This window comes from Citrus clementina, unplaced genomic scaffold, assembly GCF_000493195.1.
Source record: "Citrus clementina cultivar Clemenules unplaced genomic scaffold, Citrus_clementina_v1.0 scaffold_5, whole genome shotgun sequence".
Lineage (NCBI taxonomy): Eukaryota > Viridiplantae > Streptophyta > Magnoliopsida > Sapindales > Rutaceae > Citrus > Citrus x clementina.
In genome coordinates, this window is record NW_006262201.1 from 15,591,711 (window position 1) to 15,619,457 (window position 27,747).

The 27,747-nt window shown below is 32.8% G+C and overlaps 2 protein-coding genes across 2 annotated transcripts; both read right to left on the bottom strand.

Moving 5' to 3' along the window:
• Window positions 1-2,547: 2,547 nt before the first annotated feature.
• On the bottom strand, window positions 2,548-8,518 carry LOC18040382 (filament-like plant protein 3). The gene is made up of 4 exons (XM_006432010.2): window positions 7,913-8,518; window positions 7,534-7,705; window positions 5,337-6,793; window positions 2,548-3,146 (listed from the first exon to the last, which is right to left on the bottom strand). Exons 1-4 carry the CDS (start codon window positions 8,024-8,026, stop codon window positions 2,946-2,948), a joined length of 1,944 nt encoding a protein of 647 aa, XP_006432073.1. The 5' UTR covers window positions 8,027-8,518; the 3' UTR covers window positions 2,548-2,945.
• Window positions 8,519-14,276: 5,758 nt separating this feature from the next.
• Window positions 14,277-24,052, bottom strand: LOC18040383 (fatty acid amide hydrolase). The gene is made up of 20 exons (XM_006432012.2): window positions 23,764-24,052; window positions 23,293-23,402; window positions 18,245-18,311; window positions 17,781-17,953; window positions 17,530-17,659; window positions 17,214-17,291; window positions 16,974-17,121; window positions 16,722-16,834; window positions 16,468-16,543; window positions 16,299-16,370; window positions 16,170-16,221; window positions 15,965-16,036; window positions 15,748-15,828; window positions 15,531-15,634; window positions 15,340-15,432; window positions 15,176-15,244; window positions 14,994-15,058; window positions 14,812-14,873; window positions 14,624-14,719; window positions 14,277-14,445 (listed from the first exon to the last, which is right to left on the bottom strand). Exons 1-20 carry the CDS (start codon window positions 23,873-23,875, stop codon window positions 14,383-14,385), a joined length of 1,836 nt encoding a protein of 611 aa, XP_006432075.2. The 5' UTR covers window positions 23,876-24,052; the 3' UTR covers window positions 14,277-14,382.
• Between the last annotated feature and the right edge of the window lie 3,695 nt (window positions 24,053-27,747).

Here is a 27,747-nt window from a genome sequence, read left to right on the forward strand (position 1 = left end):
TTATCTATCCTGCGAATAATAACCAATAACTACCTCATGCCTTCGTGGGATCCACTCCTCTTGTTTTGCTTTCCTTTGCATTTGTATTATTAGTATTATTATTACATGGCGCAATTAAACGGGATTCTTAAGGCAATTGGGGAGAATTGTAGACAACATAAGGCATAATACAATTAATAAATAAATGTGTCACATGTGTAATTTAATTTAGTATATCCATCACTTATATTATTGTATAAAATATAAAGTAGTCAATAAAGCGCGAGGTATTACCCCCAATAAGTATGCTCTCCCAAGAATAGGGAGTAGAAATTCTACCCCCAGTGTTCCATCCTCAGGATTGGGGCCCCAGAAAATATGTTCCCCCAAGAATGAGGGCAGAGGTTTTACCTTCAGGAATGGACCCCAGAAAGTGTGTTCTCCTAATAATGAGAGCAGAGATTCTATCTCTAAGAATGAGCCCCAGAAAGTGTGCTCCCCCAAGAATAGAGAGCAGAGATTCTACCCCCAGGTTCCACTCCCAGGATTGGGGCCCCAGAAAATATGCTCCCACAGGAATGGAGAGCAGCGGTTCTACCTCCAGGAACGAGCCCCAGAAAGTGTGCTCCCTAAGAATGGTGAGCAAAAGTTCTACCTCCAAGAATGGGCCCCAGAAATTATACTCCCCCAAGAATGGAGAGCAGCGGTTCTACCTCCAGGAACGGGCCCTAGAAAGTGTGCTCCCTAAGAATGGTGAGCAGAAGTTCTACCTCCAAGAATGGGCCCCAAGAAGTATGTTCCCCCAAGAATGGAGAGCAGAGATTCTACCTCCAAGAATGGGTCCCAGAAAGTGTGCTCCCCCAAGAATGGAGAGAATAGTTTCTACCTCTAAGAATGGGCCGCAGAAAGTGTGCTCCAACAAGAATGGGGAGCAGAGGTTCTACCTCCAGGAATGGGCCCCAGAAAGTGTGCTCCCTCAAGAATGGAGAGCAGAGATTCTACCCCCAGCATTGGGACCCTAGAAAATATGCTCCCCCAAGAATGGGGAGCAGAGGTTCTACCTCCAGGAATAGGCCCTAGAAAGTGTGCTTCCCGAGAATGGGGAGCAGAGGTTCTACCTCCAGGAATGGGCACAAAAAAGTGTGCTCCCTAAGAATGGGGAGCAGAGGTTCTACCTCTAGGAATGGGCCCCAAAAAATATGCTCCCCCAAGAATAGAAAGCAGAGATTCTACCTCCAGGAATAAGTCCCAGAAAATGTATTCCCCTAAGAATGGGGAGCAGAGGTTCTACCTTCAGGAATGAACCCTAGAAAGTGTGCTCTCCCAATAATGGGGAGCAGAGGTTCTACCTCCAGGAATTGACCCCAGAAAATATGCTCCCCAAGAATGGGGAGCAGAGGTTCTACCACCAGGGATGAGCCCCAGAAGCCATGCTTGCTAGTAGGAATCATGTTTGCCCAGGAACATGGAGCAGAAGTGGAGGATGGCAGAAGTCATGGTTCCAGATAGCCCTTGACCCAGTTTTAGATCATGGATCGCATAAGAAAAGTCAAGTCCAAGTAAATGAGCTATCGTTGAAGGACAATAGAAGGGCATTGCTTGGCGCATAAGCAAATTAATTAGAGTTTGACTTGTATACAACTTATGAAAAGGTAGAGATACTTTGTAATTAAAATTATAGAGGATAGAGGAAAGTTAAATAGAGTTCAAATTAGAAAAAGACTTTATCTATAGAAAATTATAAAAGCAGAGGTCTCTCAGAGTGTAGAGGATCGAAAAAAAAAAAAGATAGCAAAGAGAGAGGGAGTCAAGTTGCAAGTGCAATCTTAATAAAATATTTGCCTTTTTTTGCCCGTGGACGTAGGTCAAAGGCCGAACCACGTTAATTCTCTGTCTTTTCGTTAGATCGCCCCCGCTTAAATTAATTTTCTAAGTTGACTAGAAATCTGCGTCAACATATATGATAGTTTTTTAATATAAATACACATAAGTCATAACATCATTTACTTATTTTATAACTGACGCAATACCTTTTAATATTCTATAGAAATTCTCTGTAATTAGAATTATGAATTTTTTTTTTATGGAAGAGGGGGGCATGGGATCCATAATATGTGAGAAAAGCACCTATTTCATCGAGTATGCTGGCAATAAATTTTTACCTCTTCTTTTAATGTGTGCTTTTGCGGGCATAGGCATGTAAAAAGGAAATTTGAGCTTAATGCAAATGGCTAAAATATTTTTTGCTTCATAAGATTATCAATCAAACAAAAAATGACTCCATGTATCAATTCTTATATCTCCTACAATAGTTAGAGTGATAATATTACTATTGTACTAGGCTATAATAAGTACATCGCCTCATTCCCAACTCTAGTCGTAAAAGAGATGAACCATTTTTGTATATATACATATATAGATGGGTCTCACCAAGTTATATTTAATGTAACTTACAGTTAAGTAAAATTTGTTCATTAGTCCACTTAATCCCATTGTTTTGTTACTCACATTTGTACTGAAATATCTAGTTATAAATTACAATAAATGTAACTTAAAAATAAATCCATATATATAATTCTCGTGGGATTCCCTGTATACATAACGTGTATTGTATTTCATGCAAAAACGGAACTGTACATCCTCTTTTTGCAATATATGCAGGTGTGTCCTCGCTCCTCAGCAGTCATTATTTACAGTATGGTGGTAATGGAATACAAAATGCTGATTCGCCGATCAGTTTTGGCAATGCCAGAAATTCCCTTGCTTGACAATTATAAATAAAACCTATATTTAAGTACTTTGTTTCAATATGATCATTGATTTCCGCGATGAATCATCCTTTTCTGAGGGGAAAAAAACCTCAAAACCCATTTCAACTTCTTTTAAAGGTAATGCTGACGCGAGGCCGATGCCCTCTTAAGGACTTATATAGGTCAATGGCAAACATTTTTAAGTATCCAAGATCTTTATGCCACGAATGTAAATTCAGTAGCTTGCAAATTCCATGATTCCCCACCATTTTTCCCTTCACCTGTATGCTCCAATGGCTTCTCTGAATCAATCAGGAAATCATCCAGTGTAACAAGAGATCTTAACTGCCGGCCAAGTGAAGCAATAGTCTTCTGGCACTCTGCAAATTTACTGGCAGCCACTGCTAGCTCCTCCTCCTGCAAATGCAAAATACCATACAGTAGAAAATTTCCAACTACTTTTGAAACAAACATTATTTACTGCCTGTAATTTTTCCAACTACTTTTTTTTTTTCTATGTCAATAATTTCCTTGGGAATAATCTTCATATGCAGATTGCAGAATCAATTTTCTTGCTTCCAAAGGAAAATTTGTGATGAGTGCATTTATGATAAAGTAGTAATTCAGCTATACCACAAATAAAGAAAGGGAAAAAAAAAGAAAAAAGGAAAAACAGCAGGCAGCTCTTTGCATTTGTCACTCATTATCAAAAATATACATTCCAAATTAGGGGAATTGTTATGCGACTACTCCAATTGTTGTTTCAGATTTGAAATTAAAAACATTATTTACTGCCTATATATTTACATGTCCTGATAAGAAAAGTAGCTCAGGTCATCATCTTTTAAAAGTGAAGACAATAAAAAAGTCGCTAGATTGACACTCTAGTTTAATTCTTATTTTTTTGAGTCCCATTTCCATTTGGGGTAGGCCTATTATCCAGAGCCCAATTCAGTTAACCCCATCAGTGATCAATTCTTACCTATCACAAAACACAAGAAGGAAAAGGTAACATCTAATGTTTATAAGAAGCTAGGACACAATAAAAAGGACAACATCAAAGATTACCCAAGTAAATGATTCAGCGCTATTGTTTTTCTCTCTACAAAATTTCTCTGCTCTTTGTTTACTTTCTCCTTAAATTCCAAGAGTTGCGACTTCAAACTACCAGACTCCGTTTTACCCAGTTTCAACTAAAAGGGTGAGGGCCACCAGAGACTGGCAGCGCAATCAAATTCACCAAGTGCGAAAATGCTAGACAAAGTGGGGGGTGTTTCCCAATTTTGTTTCGCTTGCTGGTAATAGAATGTTTGGTTTGAATACGACTAGGTTGCTCGCTACATATTCTCTCATTTAACCTCGTTCCTCTCTTAAGATGTGAATAATGTGACAAAACGTCATTGGCATCCGAAAATATTCCCACTGGTTCCATCCAAAAGTGTGAAAGGAGAAATGTAAAATATTATTAAAGAAGGGCCAATATACAATACAAAATGGATATATTATGTGTATCCATTCACGCACCATTACATTGATGTATTATGGATTATATAGAACAATCCTTATACGAATCAACACAATAATCTTCACAATGTTATACACTAATTGTGTGTGAATGTGTATTGTTGTTGATCAGAGATGGTGAGGTGCATATGCATGTGTACATGTACACGTCAATACACATATGCATGTGTAATACATCTATACACACCCATTATTGACTTATATGTGCATATAAAAGGACACACTAGTGCAAACAGTCTCTCCTTGAACAACATAGAAAAGAATAGCTTTTGGACAATCTTCAAGCTTCTAGACCCTCAGCCTTACTTAAACTAAGAGTCATTGGCTCCAGAATCTTAAATAATTACATCTCATATCAAGGAGCTACATACTCCGAGTCCGTAATAATTTAACACTTTAGATCACATCATCCTTTATATTTAGTTACTACCACACATTAAAATTTATGAAATCTACTTTCTGAAGATTCAAGAAACAGAATTTCATTTTCAAGACTTCTATTTACTATTTCTTCATGTTTTTTAATTGAACAAAGACCAAAGTTATTGTGCGCGTGTGTGTGTGTTAAAAGACCAAAGTTATTTAGTATAATGAGGATGGTGTGTCAGGAATGCTCAATTGGGAGAGGAAAGCACTGGATAGTCTTGAGTGATCCATTTAAACATAGTTCCAACCATATGATATCAATACATGAGTAACAACTATATTAGTTTTATCAAAGTTGCCTCCCTGAATAAATAGGCTACGTCCCTGACAGCTTGTTTGAAATATATTCTTTAACTACCTGCTAATTTCCTAGGGACTAATGGCAAACTATTAGCCCTAAGAATCCTGATAGTTACTTTTTAAGTGATACCTCACAATAGGCTGTTTTAGGGACATCTCAATCCACTAAGGCAAGAAATCTCTGTTGTTTCCTAAATGCAAAACATTACTCTACTTCAGTGTAAAATATAGCAAGAACCAGCAACCAGTTGGCCAGCAATTACATTAAAATAAACCTTGGTTTTCTTCCTACATAATGATTTGAGCAATGGAATGAACTTATATGATTCAGGTTAACATAAATGACAAGCCACTGACCTGATTGATCTTCAACTCCTGGTTAGAGCCAGCTAAATACTGGAGCTTGACCTCATGCTGAAGCTCGATTTCCTGTTTCACTTTTGAAAGCTCATCTTTTGATTTCTGAAAATTAGCAATGTTTTCTTCTGATAGTGCACGCTCCTTTTCAACCTCATCCTCCAAGGAAATAACTTTTGAGCGCAAAGTTTCCATCTCAGCTTCAACAGCTCTGAGTCGTGACTCCGCCGCTTCCTTTTTTGATTTTGCAGATTTCACTTCTTCCTCCGCAGCTTGCTTCGATTTGTTTGCAAGAGCTAGCTGAGTTTTCATCTCTGCTTCAACAACACTCAGTTTTGACTCTGCTACTCCTCTTGCTGCGATTGCAGCCTTCATTTTGACTTCAACAGCTTGTTTGGATTTGTTTGCAAAAGCTAATTGAGTTTCCAGCTCTTCTAGCTTCAACTCAGCTTCCTTTAGCTGATTTTGTGAAGTTTCCAGCCGCCTTTGGGATTCTTTCAAATCCATCTCTAGTTCTGATTTTTCTTCTCTCATATTTTCTAACTCTTCCTCCAGTTCAGCAGTCCTGTGAATCAAGACTTCAAGTTCAGCTTTTATTGAGGTTTCATCAGCATTTGGTTGGTCAGATGCTGGTCCCACCTCCACACAAAAGCTTCTACTTTCAGTATCTGGCAGTGCTGCGAGCCTTTCCATTTCAAGAAAATCATCCATGAGATTAATATCTACAGAAGGGACCATGACGTTTCTTCCAACAGCCTTCACATCTATGGCTAAAGCAGAAGCCCATGAGGTTGAACTGTTTGGCTCACATTCATTCACTTCCGAGTCACTAATCTTGCAGTTATCCGTTTCATTTCCAAGTGGTCTCTTTCCATTATCTGACTGACTATCTGTGAAAGACCCAACATAAATGGATGAAGGAGTGAAAGACTTGTTTTCAGTATTAGGGGATGCTTTGCGAACCACAGCTTTAAGCCTCAGGCATTCAGCCTCAACCTTAGCTAATTTCTTAATACTCTCTAAGTGTTGCTTGCTGGCTGTTTCAGCCGCTTTCGTGCTTAGGTCCCTCTCAACGATCCTTAGTTCTAGCTCCTTAACTCGAGAAAGAAGCTCAAGCTTAAGGGCCGAATTCTGTTTCTCAGCAGCCTCAAGTTTTGAGCGGAGATCCCGATCAGCTGAGGCAGCGGCTTCACTTTTGGCAGTTTGCAGTTTTTTTTGGAGATCAACAAGCTTACTCTCAAGCTCAGACTTTTTTGATTCCCATTCTAAATTTTGCTTAGAAACAGTTTCCTGGATCCTCTGCTCTTGCTCTTCCCTAGCTTGCCTTAGTTGCCTTACACATTCCTTGAGTGCCCCATCAAGATGACTAACTCGATTTTCAAGTGCTGAATTCTTCTGAGAAGCAGCCTTAAGTTGTTGCTTTAATGTTGACAATTCATTTTCAGCCTTCTCCCAGCCTAGCATTTGAAATGGCAAATAAAATAAGAAGCTGATTACCCACTTATGAAAGCAAGCATGGAGATGTCCTCATCTCCGAAAATGAAGACAAAGATGTGAGAACAGCATATAGAATCACAGCCATAAAAAACAACCCTCAGAGCAGCAGCTGACTATATCCATTGAAGTAAAGGAAAACAGGATTTCAATGACTAAAATCACTTACAAGTAGCTAAGAGCAGTATGCAACTGAAATTAAATTTAAAATTTTTAACCATCCATCAGCAAGCAAACACATGCCTATCAAATTTTATACCAAGGAAACCACTTAGATTTCAAAAGACTCAAGAGGAGAACAAATTGACTTTTTTTTTTTTCGTTCTCTCCTTTGCAGAACAAAAGAACTACTATGTTGACAATTGCAGGAAAAGAAATAATCCATTGACTAACACCAGAAATTAAAAAAAAAAAAAAGTTTATTCTCCAAATAATTTTGTGGTCTTGGATAAATTCATTGCCTGCCCTCAGAAACAAGTCATAAGCGGAGCTAATGATCTCATTTCAAAAAGGAAAATCATGAACCATTAACAAATTCGACCATCGTAATGCCATCTACATACATGCTCCTTTTATTAAGCTAATTACCTTAAGGTCCCTTAAGAACCGGGGGTTACACCAGTTAAGCATCTTCAACTAGTAGTAGCATATCATTTTCCCATTGAATTACGAAGGAAAGTACAAAATAAAAAAGTGAGAAAACCTGATACAGCTTCTTCGGCAACTTTAGCATGCTGCTTTACCAAGTCTTCCTTGGCACTGACGTTGAGAAGAGCAGCGGACAGTTTCTCTGTTAGAGTCTTCACACTGTCATTGACTACTTCATCGAGAGGTGGCGCTTTAGACGTGGCCTCTGATGACTGCGAACTATGAGTCTGTAACCACAAAGGAACCACGAGATTTTCTCAGCAAACAACCAACTTCTGAGGATCTACGTTCAAATTCATGCAATGGAATAGAATTGACTCTTTAAACACTGAGAGCAAGCATCACATTACTTTACTGGTCAATACGGTGGTATCAGTATTGCATAAAAAATAACAAAATTTTGATTGAGTATCACGGAAAAGAGAAATGCTGACCTGATCATCGGAGAACCGTTCAGAAAGGGAAGAAACGGAGCCGGAACTCTCAGTTTCGCCGCCAGCGGCACCGCCACCGGACTTTCTTCGCCAAAGCCAACTACGACGGTCCATCTAATTTCTAATTTTCTAAATTATAATTTAATCTAAATCTAGACGAATATTGATGATCACACACACACACACTCACTCAATTCAATCAATCTCTGCTTTCGATTGAATCCCAAGTAATCCGATTGCTTGCTTCAGATACAAAATAAATTTGTCAACATCTAACTGGCGCTCTATGTAGCTCTACCACCAACTCAATCCCCCAAATTTCACGCCATACAATACGAAGACAGAGACACAGGACCACATAACATTATTATCACTACGTGGATGATTATGAATGATATTATTAAAAAATAAAATTACGAAACAAATATTCTACAATATCTCCAGAAGCAACCGCACGTATATTTATTTATATATATAGGAGACTAAATTCAATTAAATTAAAATGAAATTCAATGCACAACACCTTTTGCAGGGATAGACAGAGAGAGATTTTAGGAAGAATGTCTCTCTCCTGTCAGTCTCAGAGGATATTTTTAGATTTTTACAAATAATGATTTTCTTTTACTTTCCTTATTAATTTAATACCCATTATATACCTCATCTCTCACATCTGTCTTTATTTTTTTTATACAGAAATACTATTAAGTCATAATTGAATAAAGTTGGTGGTCAATTTACTATTAGATTATATGACTTAATAAAATCCGTATTTAATTTGTTATAAAGTTTTATAATTTAATAACATAGTTGAAGACATTTCTACCTAAAAATTTCTTTCATGTAATAATAATTTTTTAGTGAAGATATTTTTATTTTAATAAAATGAGAATATTATCAACAAACAAAAAAAATACATATTTTAATATATTGATAAATAAAAAATAATTTTTAATATATTAAAATTTATATATTTTTTAGTGTTCAAGTGAGAAATCTCTCATTAGATAAATATATATACACACACACACACATACAGTAGTTTTTTTATCTAAGATTTTAAAGAGCGAAAAAAGTCAGAAAAATTTTAAAACCGTACGATTTTAAAAGCTTATATTTTTTAATTTTTAAAATCATACGATTTAAAATTTTTTCTAGACTTTCTCGTATTTTAAAATTTCAAGCTGTAATATTTCTATATATATGTGTGTGTATGTATGTATATATATATGTATGTATGTATATGTATATGCATGCATGTTTATATTTAGGCAATCTCTATCTTACATGCATGTAAGATACATTCCCCTCACATGAATAGTGTATGTATGGGACCCACACACTATTCATGTGAGAGGAGTGTATCTTACATGCATGTAAGATAGAGGGACCCATTTATATTCCAATCTAAGATGTCAGATTTATTAAAATTTTCATATAATAATTGAAACAATTATTATGTTATATAATTTAATAGGGCAAACATTCTTAAATGATTGGAAAGCAAGTCCAGATACCTTTGCCACATGTGAATGCCAAGTGTCAACCATTGAGCTGTGTCTTTTTTTCGCATTTTTCAAACGGTGATGGCGTTATTCCCGCCCATTGTCCGTGGGATGTTCCTGCCTTCCCTGCTTTCGAGTAGCAATAATAATAATAATGCGTATAAGCGTATTTGTGGAAAGGGTAAATTGAAAGTTCAGAAGCGGAATGAGAAAACTAAAGTGAGAGGATGCCAGTCAGTAGCCATCTCACTGCCTGAAAAAATATTTAATAAATAATAAAAATATCTAAATTTTAATTTATCCAATATATTTATAACCATTCTCGAAGTATTTTCATATATTAAAAATAGTTTGTTATCATTTTTAGAACCCTTGTGAACAACTGCACAGCCATTGCCTAAAGTTATAACTCTTGTTACGACCAAACGAGACATAAACTATACCGACAAATATTAATGTGAAATTTAGATAAATAATATGTCCCCTAAAATGTTTTATCCAATATTATACACAGTATGCTCTTGCTGAGTGGTTAGATGTTGCCAAACCCATGGATGAGACTCTCAGCTATTAGATAAGAAACAATTTGGGCTAATTTAATAATACTATTTTTTTTTTAAATACTGATCCTTTTTTATCTTAAAAGAATTGACGACAAAAAAAATGATGTCAGATTCATAACATTTTCCTTTCTAAAAAAAAATTTATTGTTCTCAATAATTCTAGTAACAGTTGGGAAGTTTTAAAAATTATAATTATTTAATTTTTATTTGCCACATAGATTTTACAAAAGTTATTACAATAATTCATATTTATATTAAAATATACTTATGTTTTTAAATCTAAATTAATTTGCAGAATCATGTTATCAAAACTCAAATATTAGACATAATTTTTCTTTTTTTTCTTTTTTTTTTTTTGTGAAGGATGAACATTTATATGGTGTTCCATTTTGTAAATTTCCAAATAAACTTAAAATAATTTTGGTTGTGTATAATCCTTTGGTGGACATGTATATTTTATAGCATCAATAAATATTATATAGACATAAACTAGCGCAATTTGTGTCAAATGGTTTCTAATATTTGATGTAAATAGTATTAAATAGGTATTAAGCGGATTATTGGGTGATACAATTAACTAATTATTAAATGGGTGTATCAGGTCACCCATATATTTTTCATGCCAGGTTCAGGTTTTAGTATTTTGACACGACTGTTAAATGAGTTATATTTAAGCTAACCTAAATTTGACACGATATAAAACTAGCGAACACGACTCAATAGACCGTTTTGCCAACTCTAACTGATTTCATATGTATAATTATGTGCGTATTTATTCTTTCTTTTTGAATATGTTGTTAAACATGAATATGCTTTAAATTGATATGTTTGAATAAAATATCCCATTTAATAATTGTGCATGATTATGATATTATTAAAAAATTAAAAATAAAACAACTAAAATATCTCCAGAAACTACAGCATATTTTTATATAGACTATGACTACCTTGGAATTGCTCTAAGGTAGAGCACAAATCACAACCACACATGCAAAGTGATAAATAGTAAAAAACTCATTATAATTTTGATCGTGTGGTTATGAAAGGGTGCTCTACTTAGAGTGGTTCCAACATAGCCGAACCCTTTTATATATCAGATTAAATTCAATTAAATTAAATTGAAATTCACCGAACAACGCCTTTGGCAGGCATAAAGGGGAGAGATTTGAGGAAGAATGTCTCACCTCTGTCAGTCTTGGGGGACATTTGTAGATTTTTACAAAAGATGTTTTTCTTTCACTTATTAATTTTATATATGAGTTTATTCTTAAGTGCGGATGCAATCATTTTTTTTTAAACAAACACACTATCAAGTTATATAGTTTAGTAGAGTCAATTTTCAATTCATTATTAAACTATATGGTTTAACAAAGTTAGTATATAATTAACTATAAAACTATATTACTTGACAGCATGTACGCACAAAAAAAAAAAAAAAAAAATAGAGGCCGTCTACACTTGACAAATATATATATATATATATATATATATATATATATATTCCAATTTAGGATCTTGAATTTCTTTAAATTTAGGAAAATTATTTAGTCATATATTTAAATGGTGTAATGGTTAGAAAAACTAGTAAATCATATTTTAATAAAGTTTAAGATCTTAGACCAAATCAATTATAATATCTATATAAACCGTCTTTCTCTAGTATAGGCGCCCTTTTATTATACATATATACTTTTAAGGCGTGCGGTTTAATAGAGTCAGATATTAATATTATTAAATCACACGGCTTTATAATGCATTCAAAAATAATTCTATTAAGCTGAATGGCTTACCAACATATTCGCATTACAAAAATGAGAATATAATATAATATGAGAATGATGTGTATGTATAATATAAATTATATAAATAAGATAATATAATATAATATAATATCAAATGATTGGAAAAACAAGTCCAAGTAGCTTAGCGGCTTAGCCCCATATGGATATCAAGTGTCAACTATTGAGCTGTGTTTTTTTTCGCATTTTTCAAATGGTGATGGCGTTATTCCCGCCCATTGTCTGTGGGATCCTCCTATCTTCCCTGCCCTGGATTAATAATAAGGCAAATGCTAAGTTACAATAATTGTAACATATATCCCTCATGTAAACCACACAAATTGTTAATTCTATAATTTTGTGTAGTTCACATAAGGGATGTATGTTACAATTATTGTAACTTAGAGGCTCCCTAATAATAATATTAATAAAAATGCGTATTCGGAGAAGGTAAAATCAAAAGTTTTGAAGCAGAATGATAAAATTAAGGTGAGAGGATGGGAGCCACTATCTAAATTTTTTTTTGATAAATAATAAGTACTGAAATCTTATAATTATGCTCGATATGTCTTCATTTGTTAAAAATATTTATGGATTACATCGTTGTCAATATTTGTTGAAATTATATTTGATTTTGGCTAGATGTTGCCAAAATCCGTGTATGACACTCTCAACTATTGGATAAGAAAACACTTTGAGCTAGTTCGGTGACACTGTTGTTTTTAAAATACTAATGCTATTAGCATTTCTTTTATTTTGTTATCTTAAAAGAATTGATAAAAAATGATATTAAATTCATAATATTTTCGTTTTAAAAAAATATATAAATTCACTGTTCTCACTAATATTATTATTAGTAAGAAGTTTTAAAAAATATAATTAATTTATTTTAATTATTTGTTACATAGATTTTACACAAGTTGTTATAAGATGGTCACAAAGTATTAGTATTATTATAATCATATAGATAATTTTAAAGTTACAAATATATTAATATTATTTTTTTCTATTTATTTTTAAAACTTTCCTTATATAAAGAGGTGCTTATGAATGCATATCGACATAGTTTTGATATAAAGAAAGAAAGATATAAATACATATACTACTCTCAAAGTTATTTTACTTTTTGGAAGCCGTTTTTATCTTTTAATCAGTATTTTTTGTTACTTGTAATTGTCTGTAATTAATACTAGAACTGACAAAATTTGACTCGATCCATTTACTTGACACGAATGTTACACAATTAGATAGGTTTGAGTTGTGAAAATTGACATGATTATTAAATTGATTTGGTTTGGGTTAATAAGATTTTTTTCCGTGTCAGATCATAATTTAATTCCTTGACCTATTTACTTGGTTAATGATACGATTATTAAATAGTCAACCAAAACTAATTTATATTTGTATTAAAATATACTTATGTCTTTAATTTTAAATTAATTTGTAAAATTTTATCATCAAAACTCAAATATTTGGCTCTTTTTTTTTTGTGAGGATGATAGGAAGATGTGAATACATAGTACTTTACATATACTATTGTCAAAGTTGTTTCACTTTTTAGAACCCGATTTTTTTCTTTTAATTATTAATTTTTGTTACTTGTATTTGATATAATTGATACTATGCTAATAAAATTTGACATAATCCATTTACCTGGCACGAGCATGATACAAATAAATAAGTTTGAGTCGTAAAAAAATTTGAGCCAACACGATTTTTTTCTATGTCAAGTTAGGATTCACTTTCTTGACTCATTTGCTTGTTTAATGACACGATTATTAAACAGTTAATCAAAACTTATTCATATTTCCATTAAGATATACTTATATTTTTAATTCTAAATTAATTTGCAGAATCCTATTATCAAAACTCAAATATTAGACATGATTTTTTTTTTTGCGTGAAGAATGAATATTTATATGGTGTTCCATTTTATAAAATTCTAAATAAACTTAAAACTTCAATTTTATAAATGTGTATAATATTTTGGAAGACATATATATTTTATAGCATTAATACATAGTATTATTTACATATAAATTAATGTAATTTCTGTCAAATAATGTGTAATGTTGTTTGATATAAATCGTGTTAAATAGGTATTAAGTGAATTATTGGATTGTATCATGTTGGGGTAGCACGATTAACTAATTATTAGATAATTGTGTCAGGTCACCGTTTATTTGTCGTGTTGAGTTTGGATTTCAAAATTTTGATATGATTATTAAATTGGTCGTATTTGAGTTAACCTAAATTTGATAGAGATGAAGCTAATACAATATAACCATGGCCCGATGACCCATTTTCCTTGCTCTAAATGATACCATATATATAATTGTGTCTGTATGTATGCTTTCTTTTCGAATATGATGCTGGACACGAATATGCTTTAAATTAAGATGTTTGAAGAAAAATATCCCCAACAGTGTCAACCTAAATGTCTCGTGCCAAAGGCCAGAAGCATTCCAAACAGAACATGACAATGGGAAAACAGGAAAGTAATTTATAAAACGACTGGAAACAACCATCATTAAAGATATATCGAACATATAGTTAGAACAATTAGGCTTCAGATAAAAAATGGACTATAACTCTTCATGCATTGATGAGTCTCCAGCCGGGTGCATTTATTCTTTGTAGAGCAGATCATGGAAAACCTTAGGCTTCCTGAATTCTGAGATGCACAGGGCCTGTAAAGTAGCTCACGCATCAGAAGGTTGCTTGATCATTTCATAGAAACAAACGAATATTATGCATCAATAAGCTTAGGGACTGAGTGCTTAAGCGTGTGTGTGCGTGTGTGTGTGTGTGCGCGAAAGAAATTACATTTTAGCCAATGAAATTTCAGATCATCTAGCTAGTAGCTACCTGCATTGCAAATGCTATATGCATTAATGTAGGTTCAGACCATGGCTTCCCTATAAACTGAAGGCCAATAGGCAAGCCTGCCGTGTCATATCCAACCTGTCAACGACACATGACAACGGGTCAAACAAAGATGATGCTTTGGTTTATATAGCTGGTTAATTAAAGACAAGGGAACGATAAGATCATACCGGAACAGTCACTGCTGGCAATCCCAAAAAATTTCCCGCTATCTGATACCGAACAAGTGCAGCTGAAATGGTTTGATCAAGTTCCATTGTGTTAGTTATTCTAAATTCTAATAGTTGCTTAGCTCATATAACGAAGGCTTGGAATGCACAGCAGACATCTATTTCAATCGTTCATTTCATACCTCCATATATGTAATCAAGTTCTCCGGTCTTCAGAGCATCGTCCTTAATCTCGTAGGCCGTCACACTGTAACATGCATAAGATATTACAAACCTTTGGACACCATTACTGGACTAATACAAGATTATAAGACCATATATGTTTCTAAATTATGTAAAAGTCAACCAAGAGAAGAAAGCTGACCCTGTTGTAGGAACAACGATGACATCTGCTTTGGCGAATATGTTCCGGTGAATCTGCATCTGGCGATTCCTGTGGATACACAATTTGGGAAGCCATGCAAACTGAATAAATGAATATCATAAGTTTGTTGGTTGCTGATAGGTGCCAGTATCTAAGGGTAATACCTGATTTTCTGGGCCTTAATATACTCTTGGCTGCTGAAAGAACCATAGACACTAAGGGCTACCCTGGCATCCCATCCTTGATCTGAACAATTTCTGTTTTGATAAGTTTGAGTATTCAGTGTCCTGACCTTAGAATTACACTTAAAAAGACAGCAATGAAAAAGTGGAGGCTCGGAAGAAAATCAACGTACATTTTTTGCAGATAAGAAGAGAGCGAAGTGCTACACTCAGAACCAATAGTCAAATAATGTGCCAGACGCATCACTTCTATATTCGGGATAGTAACCTCTACAACCTTACAAACGACAAGGCGTGGAATGTTAGAAAGTAATAAAATCGAGTGCTTATTGATGTCCAAATAGTGCACTGATGCAGGGTGAAAAACGAAGCATGCTTTATTGCATATACCTTCCAGCCATAACGCTCGCAAAGCTTGTCCACTGCATGAGAGCAGCATACTCTTATATCGTCACTGCAATCGTTGAACCACTAATTTGTCCCAATTAGTGGTTTGAGAATTGAAAGAGAGATTAGAAAAAGCCTTACATAAGTGAAATTTAAATTTTATTGTACACAGAGTAATATGGATACATATGTATTACATATGAACCAGTGTAGTACTAACCGCATCATACTTGGCCAATTTGATGGCTGATATTGATGTTGCAGACTTCAGCAGTGGGAACGATACTTTTGGCTGGTACATTATCCCAAGAAAAAAGAGAATTAAATGAACTAAAATTTCCAAACAGAGATTCGGTTGTTCTTTTTGTTGCTACTACACCTTATGATAGATAAAGAATGGTTGCGTAGATAGAAGAAAATCATACCAATGAAACAGTGGGCTGTTGGGAAGGAAGTGGACCATTAATAGCTGCATAACTGAATATGATAACTATGTAAGAACTCATAGTTTAGTGTTTGATTTAAAAATAAATAAAAATTCAGAGAACACTTACACAACCAATGCATCTTCTACAGTGGCTGCTAAAATTCCAACCATTCCTACTGTCCAGTTCAGTGGAAGAACACTGAAAACAGTATCAATTTAGCAGTTCAAAAAAAAACTTGAAACATAAAGGATTTGGAAATAATATTTCGGCATGAATGCAAACGATCATTTCTTACCCAGAAAGAGGTATGCGCCCGAAAGTTGGCTTAAAACCAACAACACCACAGAGAGCTGCAGGCATCCGCACGGATCCTAGACATACATTTTTATTTTAAAATATTATCTTGCAGAAACTTAACCTTAATGCCTTAGTAAGTGAACAATTTCTATAAAACACTGTAAGTTCTTTATAACGATAATGTATTTCCCGCATAAGCTAGCTACTTTATATAAAATTAGTTTATAAGAAGAGAATATTATGTAGCATTACCTCCTCCATCAACACCAAGGGCGACAGGGCACAATCCTGCAGCCACCACTGCTGCTGATCCACTAGAAGAACCCCCAGTGATTTTGCTGGGGTCGTATGGATTTCTAGCGACCCTATAGCATTCAGGAAACAAGAAAAGAACCATTGAAACTGCTTTAGTGGGGATTGTGCCAAGAGTACCAAATAGTTCAAATGACACAAATTTTTGCTTTAGCACAATGAAACGCAACTAGAGGGGAAAAAAAGGCTCACCCATAATGAGGATTTATCCCACTTGTTCCAGCCCCGAGCTCATGCATATTAGTTTTCCCAACAAGTATGGCGCCGCACAATCTGAGGCGCATAACGCAGCATGCATCACCTGTGCAAGGTCTAACTTTATGCAACCACTTGGTGCCTCCTAAAAGAACCAACGTCAATGTTAGTGAACTGATGAAATAGGTCATCAATAAATAAGCCTAGTGAAAATGAAATAATAGAACATTAGACCACCTGTAGTTGGGTAAGGAGAACAATCAATTTCATCCTTGACTGCAATTAGGACTCCATCTAGAACCGATATTGGCTCTCCTGGAAAAGACCATAATCAAAATCGGATAAATTGGACAAGCAGAATTATCAGATGCTAGCTAGCTCTAGGAGCACCAATTTGAAGATTTTAACATGTTAACATGCTTAATTTCTTCCTTTAGACCCCTAGCATCTATGTCTAGATAAGATGCTGAAAATTCCCAATGCAGTTAAGAGCTGTAAATAACTAATTACAAGAGGACTACAGAGCATTTGTTGCACTATAGTTTGATTATACCTTTTTTATACCGAAGAGTCGACTCTGTAGCTTGCTTTAGAATATCTTCTTCATTGTTGTTAATGAAGAATGACATTTTCATTGGAGGGTTTGAAGACTCACGTACTGCGGTTATAAACCGCTCTGCTACCTACACAAACCAAAAATCTATGTTTATTAGAGAGCAGCTAGCCGTGCAAAGTCCAACAAATTGACTATGCATGCACCGGAAAGCATGCCAACAACAAGTGATCACATATACAAAAGCTTACCATACGAGGAGTAATATCTCCGGAACTGTAGGCTTTTGAATAATCTAATACAGTCCAGCGATGGAAAAACGGCTGCTTTTCTGAAGACAGAGGCAGACAATCTATTGCCTGTTGAACTTTTTCAGGTGGAGATAAATCAGAATCGATGTGTTTGATCTCTTGTTCTTTAAGATCTGCAAGAGTGTTTAAACTGAATTTAGTTAGCTTAGAAGACAAGCTACTGAAATTTTAATGTATTCTTAAAACATGTGGTTTTGGTGTGGAATCAAACATGAGATGAAATTAAGAGACGTGCATGCACGGCGTATTCTTGCACACTGCCTGCCGAATGCATGCAATCATATCTTATTTAATCAGTAATACCAAGTTTTCTTCATTTCAATTAGACTGTTATGGTGCATGAAAAAATAGTGGATCTTGTACTAATCTTAGTTGTGGATTCAGGCCTGCATTTGTAATCAAACCTTCAGAATCATAGGGATGTAAGGGAACATAAAGCGGCGAGTCTTCCAGCTCCGCATATGAAATAAACTGCCAAAGTACAAAGCCTATATATATTAGTGTTTATGAGAGAAGCAAAAATAAAAAATATTTGAATTAATTCTTGAACAATCGATGATGGTTCAGCAATATCTTGAGACATGGAATATGTAAGATCTATGATGGGATTATTCTATTGCACTTGATTATTTGATTACCAAAGACTTGGAATGAGATTTGGTCAGCAAAATGTGATTGGAGTCTATAATCTTGGTGAATTCACAGGCTTTGAGTGAATAAATTGATGCCTTGATAGCGGTGCGGTATGCACGACTAAGTTAATTAGTAATGGAAAATTCAACAACATTTTGCAGCATTTATAACTGCAGAATAATCAGGGATTGAAGAAGAGGAGCCCAACTGGCTAACTACTTTAGCTGCTGGATGATCGAGTTATAATCTACTGAAAACAGTATTCACTATTCATTTTATGATTAGCGACAGTGTCACGTGATACTATGTGAATAATCTACCGTTTTAATATTATTCATAAAAAATTATTCTCTTACATATCTAAGTAATCGCTACAGATCAGCCTCTGGTGCTCACTAAATCATCTTTTACCGGTGATAATAGCCTAATAATTTTTTTTATTGGTTGCTTTTTGCATTTTGCTTTTCCAAATTTGCGTCACATTTGAAAAGAATGTGACATTTTTCTTTTTTGAAAAGAATGCGTGTCACATTCAGTCATTAATGACTCCATTTATTTTGAATATCAAATTCTCAATCAAGGAAAGCGCTGTATCTCCTACCGGCGGTTAAAGAGTTCCTTTTGAGTAATTATTATAGTTAAATTGTTAAATTTTACTAATGGATAATAACTTCTAGTTCCCTAACTTTTTGAATAAATCACATATAGAACACACAGTTTGCAAATTTCTTCTTACGGATCCCTATTGTAACTATAGATTTTAGAAGAAAATAAACAAAGCTCCCAATATTATTTTCCTTACTTTTTCACTTGGGACTTCAGTTTACCTTTTTTTTTTTTTTCGTTTGAAAAGAAGTCTCAAATATATCACTGTTATAGTTACTTCCGAGTCATTAATTATAATGCAATTACTGAGGTTTTTGCATAATTAGAAATAACTAAAGGAACTATTGTATTAGAAAAATGAACAGCTACAAATAACCCATCAGTTCCGTTAATTCAGTCTTAAGTCTTAACAGTGCAAGGGGAAAATCATTTTTTTTTTAATTTTGTTTTTTGGATTATCATTACTCAACTACTTAATTTTTTTGCATAATCACAAAGGATAAAGAGAAGATTCTATTCCAATCTCAAATAGCTTGTCACTCTTCACTACCAAAGTTTTCAAAAATTTTACACAACTATAAATTTTGACAACTCCATTTAAGATTTTGTATGGTTAATTTCACATTTTCACTTTTGCTGTCTACATATGAAATAAGTAGTCATTAATGCACTATTTCACCTCTAAAAATTCAAAGATTAAAAGTTATATTTTCACCCCTCAAATTGTGTAAATTCACCCCACCCCAAAAAGATAATTAAAAAAGTTTACATTTTTTTTAATGATTTCAAATAAAAAAGGAATTTGAACAGAAAAAACATACAGCAAAAGATATTTACAGAAGAAATAAAGAGAAAAGTGAGCAATTTAACCAAAGAGAATGAGTGTTATTTACAAGAATGTGTGTACAACAGTACAATAGAGTTGTTTATACTTCAACATAAAGCACATAGTTCGGACAATTTAGCTATTTTATATCACAAGAAAAATAGTCAAATTACAATAACATTAAAATAATTGTATCGATCAATAATGGTCAAGAACTTATGTAAAGGTAAAGATCTAGTCAGTAAATTATTTACATTTTTTTCATTATCTTAAAATTTGAAAATATAATGTAATTTTTTTGTAAAATAAATTTTTGAAATGGAGTAAATTATAATATCAAATTTAATGTGAATGAATTAACCAATAATAAAAGAAACCAAACATTTTGTCCGTATATAAATATCTATACTATTTAGTTTAATTATAGGTATTACACCAAACATAAGACAATATTAAATATAATCTTATCTTATCTCATCCTATCCATCTTATCTAGCATACAAAACAAACTCATATAGCATAAAAGCACATCTGTTAGACAATCTGGTCATTTTATATCACAAGAGAAAATATTCAAATTAAAATAATAGTATCGGTCAACAATGGGCAAGAAACTGATATAAAGGTAAGGATCTAATTAATAAATTATTTAGAATTTTTTATTATCTTAAAATTTTTAAAAATAATATAAATTTTTGTACAATAATTTTTTGAAATAGAGTGAATTTACGCAAATTATGGGTTGGAAATATCCCCAAACAAAATTTAAACATGGTCTTTCTCAAACTAAATTATCAATGAGGTACTCATAGTCTTAATAACTCAATCAATAGGACACATCTTAAAATCAAGTTGTCAAGTTCAATTAATAAACCAAACCCGAAGTCCAAACCCAAGAATGAAGGTCTCCAATTGTCGATGGTAAAGAATACAACTATGAGTCTATGATTAGAAAAAATGATTATGATTTATTCTGTTGATGGCGGAGAGAAAAAAAAAATTGAAAAGGAGGGTTTTATCTCTCTACCGTAAAGACCAAGTTTATTGAACTGTAAATAGTTAATATTTTCGAAAGATTTTCGTGGTGCATAGTGTCTTTATGGACATGACGGAGTGATTTTTAAAATTTTTTTTAACTAATCATGTAAATTCAAATTCTGAAAAGATATAGGTTAAAAAAATTAATTTAGAATTTATTCATCCCCAAATGTAAAAAAAAAAATTTTTTTTTTTAAAATATAGGAACTAGATGAATATGTAAATCAACATATAGGGACTAAATCACATTAGTAGAACTTAAGTTAATGACAAACAAATCAATCAAATTTATCATTTGCATCTACTATTCTGCTAAAATTTATAGTTATGTGTTCCTTATTTTGAATTATGAATTTTAAATGATTACTTATCTTTCTTATTTGTTATTGGAATTTTATGTTCAATTTTTTATTAAAAAAATAACGAAGTCGATAAAGTCCTATTTAATTTTTTAACTATTACTTTATTTGAAATTCAAATTCACGAAAATAAATAAATAAAATTATTTTAAAACGGCTCCAACAAAGCTTTCTTAATAGTAAATGTTCTCATTAAAGTTTGCGAAAGTGGTATGGACACCAAATGATTTGCAAAATGGTCAGGAATACCCCCATTATTTTAAAAATAACATGGCCCATGTCCAGCCAAACTCTGGTGTATGCCACGTATGCGTGATCATTATTAAGTACCAAAGAAGGTCTATGGAAAGATTTCTACAAATAAGGGCCTCTATGACAATTTCATCGAACCACACGGGTGTTGGAGTGTTGCTATCAATTTTTTCATTGTAATTTACTTTTTATATATCCTTTGGAAAGTATTTAATTTACATTGAAGATTGATATACTTGTTACCCTTGGACTTAAAAATTTAAGATAACGATATTTCCAGCCCATTATTTATATAATAACTCCCAAATTAAAATACATGTCGCTAATACCAAATTTATCCTTGTTTCTTTTCAATTTTCTTATTCACTCACACCTGATTTTTCGGTTCATGAAAAGGAAATATTCATTAAAAGAAAAAAAAACTCACGAAAAAGAAAAGCATAGTAAGCAAGAAAGCTTCTCAAGTTTCCCAAAACTCTAATGCATGAGGAGACAATGTCATTAAACTACTGCAACACAAGAAATCATATCAATGATTTAAGATATGCAAAGAGAGTAAAAAAAAAAATGTCGGATTTGCAGCGAAGTGAAATGAGAGAAATTGACTTTAGACGTTTAAAACTTTTTAACCAAAGAAATCATATCAACCAATTTAACTAGAGTTGGTTGGTGTGAGTGATTCGGTATTCTCACTCCTTAAGAGAGGTCAGGGGTTCAAGCCCCGCTCTCATATGAAGTCACCACTTTGGCCAGCACTTTATTCCTTACGGGCCGACCCGGTGCGAGCAGGGATTAGTCTGAGTTGTGGTACGAGCTTAAAAGTGTCTCCCATAATTAGGGCCCACTCAAGACCACCTCGTGATTCAAACAAAAAAAAAAGAAAAAAAAAAAAGAATGAAGCTGTTGTTTGAGGATAAAATTGTAAATGCCAAAAAAAAAAAAAGTCGTAAGTGGGATGTCACTATACTAAAAGTGGGGGTGTTATTATCTCACCCAAAAATCTATTTATAGGACCCCCCACAACAAACACCTTGTTGGTAGTTTGGTACGTCCTTCCTTCACCACATAGAGTCAGAACACCTGGCCGATGGCCTCCGTCCAGCCAGCCACCGTTTGCGTTATTAGCTTATAAACAATAATCAGATTCATTTATTGAACGTTACTTAATCATCCCTGTCAATTATCTTAAAATTTTCCATTCGGCATAAAAATCGTATAAATTTATTGAATTTTAGGTCGGTATAATATCTGAAATCTTGACGAGTTTTCAATTTTTATTAATTGGGGGAGAATAGAATAGAAAAGAAAACCAGAAAGTAATTAGACACCAACCACAGTTCCTAATCAGTGAATGCAAAGCAAATAATTATCTACTAATTAACCCACCTATTGGTTTATTGAGGTCAGCTTAACTACATAGTAACCAAAACTAAAAGGAAAAATAATATTCAAATACTAGCAAGACAGAAACGACAATACTGTGTATAAACAATGCGTCGTTTTAATGTATCATAGTGTTATCCTATTTGACGGACGGACGGTAAAAATACTATTTCTATCATCCTGGTGGGCTTTTTTCTTTTTCAAATATCAGTAAAAAAAACAAAAAAAAACATGGAATTTTAAAGAATAAATCAAGATAAATAAATATCTATTTTCTTGGAGACGGTGGTATCCGTGAGTTATGAGAAATTAAGGAAGAACAATATCAGCACGTGAAGGATAAGGATGCAAGTACCTTGTGAATTAAATTGTTTCTCTTCAAAATGTAGAGCAGCAATCCTCCGAGGATGGGAGACTCCAATAACCAGACAAATACTTTAACCAGAAATCCCGCCATGCGTGGAGCTTAATTATAAAATTAAACGAAAAAAATTAATTAATTATTCCCGACTCGGGGTCTTCAAAATTAATAAATTTTAAATATATTTATGCCCGCACGCACACACACACACACGTAGGGGTGCTGTTTTTTTTACTAAAAGAATAATAATAAACAGTACAGTAATCATTGTTGTTCAGAAAGGGAAAATTAAAAGAACGAGAAATAACTGCGGCTAGCAGAAGCTGTGCGTGTCAGAAGAAAACTAAAAGATATCACATTTGCATGTGAAGACAAATTGACCCAAAAATTAAAAAGAAAGCAAAACATTTGATGACTGATGATGATGATGAATTGATGATCAAATTATATGCATGTATATTATACCTTTGACATTGGCTGTAAGATAAAATTGATTGGGTTGAGGAGGAGGAGGAGAAGCAGTGTCAGTTTCCTGAACAGGCTTATACACTACACCCTCTGCTCTGAATAAACCCATTTTTTTTTATCTGAATTTTGGCCACACACCACTACTCTTCATATCATCTCTACTCTATCTACCTATATCTATTTATATACATGTCATCTGTGCATATATATATATATATAAACAAATAGATAGATAGAGAGAGAGAGAGAGAGAGAGAGAGAGAGAGAGAGAGAGATTACAGAGCGGTGGGCGGATATGGCAAGAAAAACAAAATGGGGCTTGTACTGTATTTATTGTTATTGTTATAAATTCAAAGCTAACATCAAACTGTTTTCTTGCTTTCTGGTAATGTATTGATTTCTCCCATAAAAAGTTTATAAAATTAACGAAGGAGTCCTTTTCATACTTATCGTTCTTTCATTTCAATATTTACAGGTAAAACTTCACGTCTAATTAATTCATAAATGTTAATTAATTAATTAACTCTTCTTTGTTATTCACTATCCAATCATTTACGTAACTTGCAGTTTTTGGTAACTTAGTCTGTAGTGTAGCTTACCGACAAAATCAATTAAAAAACAAAATTACCTTCAAATAAACTGTTTATAATTAGAATAAATTCTTCCGCCTAATAAATTAGTGTTTTAGATTGAATATCTAAAAATCTTTAGTCTAACCCCGCACAATGAGTTTTCTTCACCAACAGTAGCTATAAAAAGTTTCGAACAAACGAGTTTTAATTCAGATTACAGCACACAATCCAACTATATTTTCGTGCTATATATATATATATTAATAAAAAGCATCCAATTGCAATTAACTTTAGGGTTTGTCTGAGTTAAAATGATTGTAACTTACAATCAAGTAAAGCAATACAAAAAGAATTAAGGGAGCAAAAGGGCCAAGTGGGCTAATATATAGTGAATTTTTATCTTACTGTAAGTTTGATTAGATATAACTTAGGGAGACCGTAATTTAATATTGAAACATTAATGAGCAGTGATCAAATTATAATCATTAATGTAAGTGTCTTTGAAATTGATTGATCTGAAGCTTAAGGCCATAAGCAAGAGTTGTCATGGTGCATGTTAAACGATAAGTCTTATCATTATAATTCATAGCTATAACAACAAACGATGATGTGTGCGTCGGGAAATTATCAGCGGTAGCGAAAATTTGAAAATAAACAAAATATTTAGAAGTTATTTTCAGTCTACGTAAGTCCTGTAATTTTCTCAGTGAGTCAATTTTTCATTAACTCGATAATAATATTTCAAGGAATCTTTGCAAAAAGACTATTATGCCCTTGAAAGTGTATCATTATTATTATTACGTGAATTGTAGGAGACCTTGATGTGTACTCAATAAAACTTTCTCTAAAAAAAAGTTCCCAGGTGATAATTTTCACTCAAAAAGGAAAAAAGAGTTTTGGTACGTAATCAGTATTTCACCCCTACGACCACGGCATTTAATGAAGGTTACTATAAACATGAACCAATGACATAATTGACAAACATTAGGTAGATCTGGATGATAATTTTTAAAGCTTTTATATATTTTAGTAGAACTTTTACTAAAAATTAGGTGGACTGTTAGTAATTTCCTTGTAAATTATATATTTACACCATACCAATTGAATAGTGAAACTAATTAAACTCCAAGCTTTATAACCTCTTTACATTTACTAGAATTTGTGTTTGGTTTTAGAAAATTTTGAGATTAACGTTGGTCATTACTATAAGATTATGTTGTATACAAGTTATTATAAAAAAATACATGGGAAGTCCTACTTAAGTGATAATCAAGAGTTTATTCTTCTTAGAATCAAGGTCTTGAGTTCGAGCCTTACAGAAAAAAAAAAAAAAGGGGGTAAAATCTAATGACATTCTTAAATGCAAGGAAAAAACAAAATAAAGAAAATAAAAATTCAAACTAATAAAAAATGACAACACTCCGATAGTAATTGATGTGATAATTCAAGAAAAACGTCGTGTTAATTAATTGTACATAGAAATCTATATACACCTTAATTAATTATTTAGATTGTTGTCAGATTAATTATGCCTTTTATATCAACTATCAAAGTGCTCCACGAATCGAATGATCTAGACATCTAGTAGCTTTAAAGTCAAGGTCTTGAGTTCGTGTCTCACAAAGAAAACTGAGAGCATGACCTTCTTAAATGGAAGAAAAAATTAGAATAAAGAAAATAAAAATTCAAACTAATAAAAGATGATAACGCTCCGATAGTAATTGATGTGATAATTCAAGAGAAACGTCGTGTAAATTAAAGTACAAAGAAAACTATAAACACCTTAATTAATTATTTAGACTGTTGTCAGATTAATTATGCCTTTTATAGCAACTATCAAAGTGCACAACAAATCGAGTGATCTAGTAGCTTTAAATGGATTGATTAGCCTTTTCAGGGGCTCTAGAAAGACCATTAATTAAGCATATAAATAAGTACATGGGAGTGGTGGGCGCCCACGAAATTATTCCATAATCAATCACTCTTTCAAACCAAATTATGGAGAAGATGAGAAAAGCCTTGATCGAATTGAGGGAAAAAGTAATTAGTCGCACCCAAACCTATACTTTTTAGTGTTTAATGAAATTTTAATTATATAATTTAGGGTTGCCAATTGTAGTGATGACTATTGTCTTCATATATATATATATATATATATATATATATATATATATATATATTGGCAATTTATGAGAGAAGTAAAATAATTTTTGATTTTGTAATATTTAGTTTTATTTAATATAATTTTTTTTTAAATAAGAAAATATATTATAGAACTTTTTTTAAATTTTAATTTAAGTTTTATCCATCAATTTTATTTTATGTATCTAAATTATAAGAAAATGAATAAAAGTTTTTGAAAATCATATAATATTATAAAATTATAATATTAAGGGGATAATTATTAGATTGTGATTAATCACGAGGGAAAGTGACAATTTCCCTAAAAAAAGAAATTAATGAATGCAGGCATCAAGCATTAAAGACATCCACACTATGTCATTCCCGCATCCCCACTAGGGATGGCAATGGGGAGGGGAGGGGAGGGGACCAATCTCCCCGTACCCATCCCCGATATTTTGCGTATGTCCCCGTCCCCGTCAGAATTATTTAAAAGAATCATCATCCCCTCCCCGAATAATAACAGGGGATTCCCGAGGGTTCCCGATCCCCGAATAACTAATATATATATTTTTTGTTTCGATTTTGAGTTAATCATATTAAAATAAAAAATTCAAATAAAAGTCAAGTTCGAAATATATCTTACATTAATATCCATTACAAAAGTCACATACATTAAATTAGTAAGTAACGCAGCATGCAAGGGATACTAACTATCATGAACAAATTAATAGTCTAATACAAAATTGTTACAAATAAAATCAAATTTAGATTCGAAATTAACTTTTCAATGGTGGCGTGAACACTTTATAAATGTGGACTATTTTTTTTACAGCACAATAGTTAAGTCGAAACAAATCAAGAGCAAATATTAAATTAGATTAGATATTAAAATTATGATTTGCTGTGGGCAATTATAACATCTAAAAATAAATAAAAAATAGATTTAAGTTTTAAATATTTAATGAATATTAAAATTAAAACAAAATTTTTTGGCTAATAGAATCTATCCGGTCTTTTTAATGTCCTAAATAAAAATTTAAAACTTTAATTAGTTAATTAGGCCTAAAAGTTTAATAATATAAATATTTTGATATTTTTTTATTTTTACCAATACTTATAATTTTATAATTCAAGTTTTATTATTTATTTACTAGTAATTTTAAAAAATAAAAATTAAATTAAAATTTAAAATGGGGAAATGGGTAGGGGATGGGGATTCCACCTCATCTCCGTCCCCTCCCCGAATAAGAAATTGGGTAAAAAAATTTCTCCGTCCTTTCCCCGA

Bases quoted from the DNA above. Each gene is read 5' to 3' on its own strand.
- LOC18040382 (XM_006432010.2), bottom strand. From the start codon at position 8,026: ATGGACCGTCGTAGTTGGCTTTGGCGAAGAAAGTCCGGTGGCGGTGCC. The intron at 7,706-7,912 runs GTCAGCATTTCT...TTGTGGTTACAG, and splicing joins AACGGTTCTCCGATGATCAG to ACTCATAGTTCGCAGTCATC. The intron at 6,794-7,533 runs GTTTTCTCACTT...TTCAAATGCTAG, and splicing joins TGCCGAAGAAGCTGTATCAG to GCTGGGAGAAGGCTGAAAAT.
- LOC18040383 (XM_006432012.2), bottom strand. From the start codon at position 23,875: ATGGGTTTATTCAGAGCAGAGGGTGTAGTGTATAAGCCTGTTCAGGAA. The intron at 18,312-23,292 runs GTACTTGCATCC...GTACTTTGGCAG, and splicing joins GAAACAATTTAATTCACAAG to TTTATTTCATATGCGGAGCT. The intron at 16,371-16,467 runs GTAAGAAATGAT...TACTGTTTTCAG, and splicing joins GGGCGCATACCTCTTTCTGG to TGTTCTTCCACTGAACTGGA.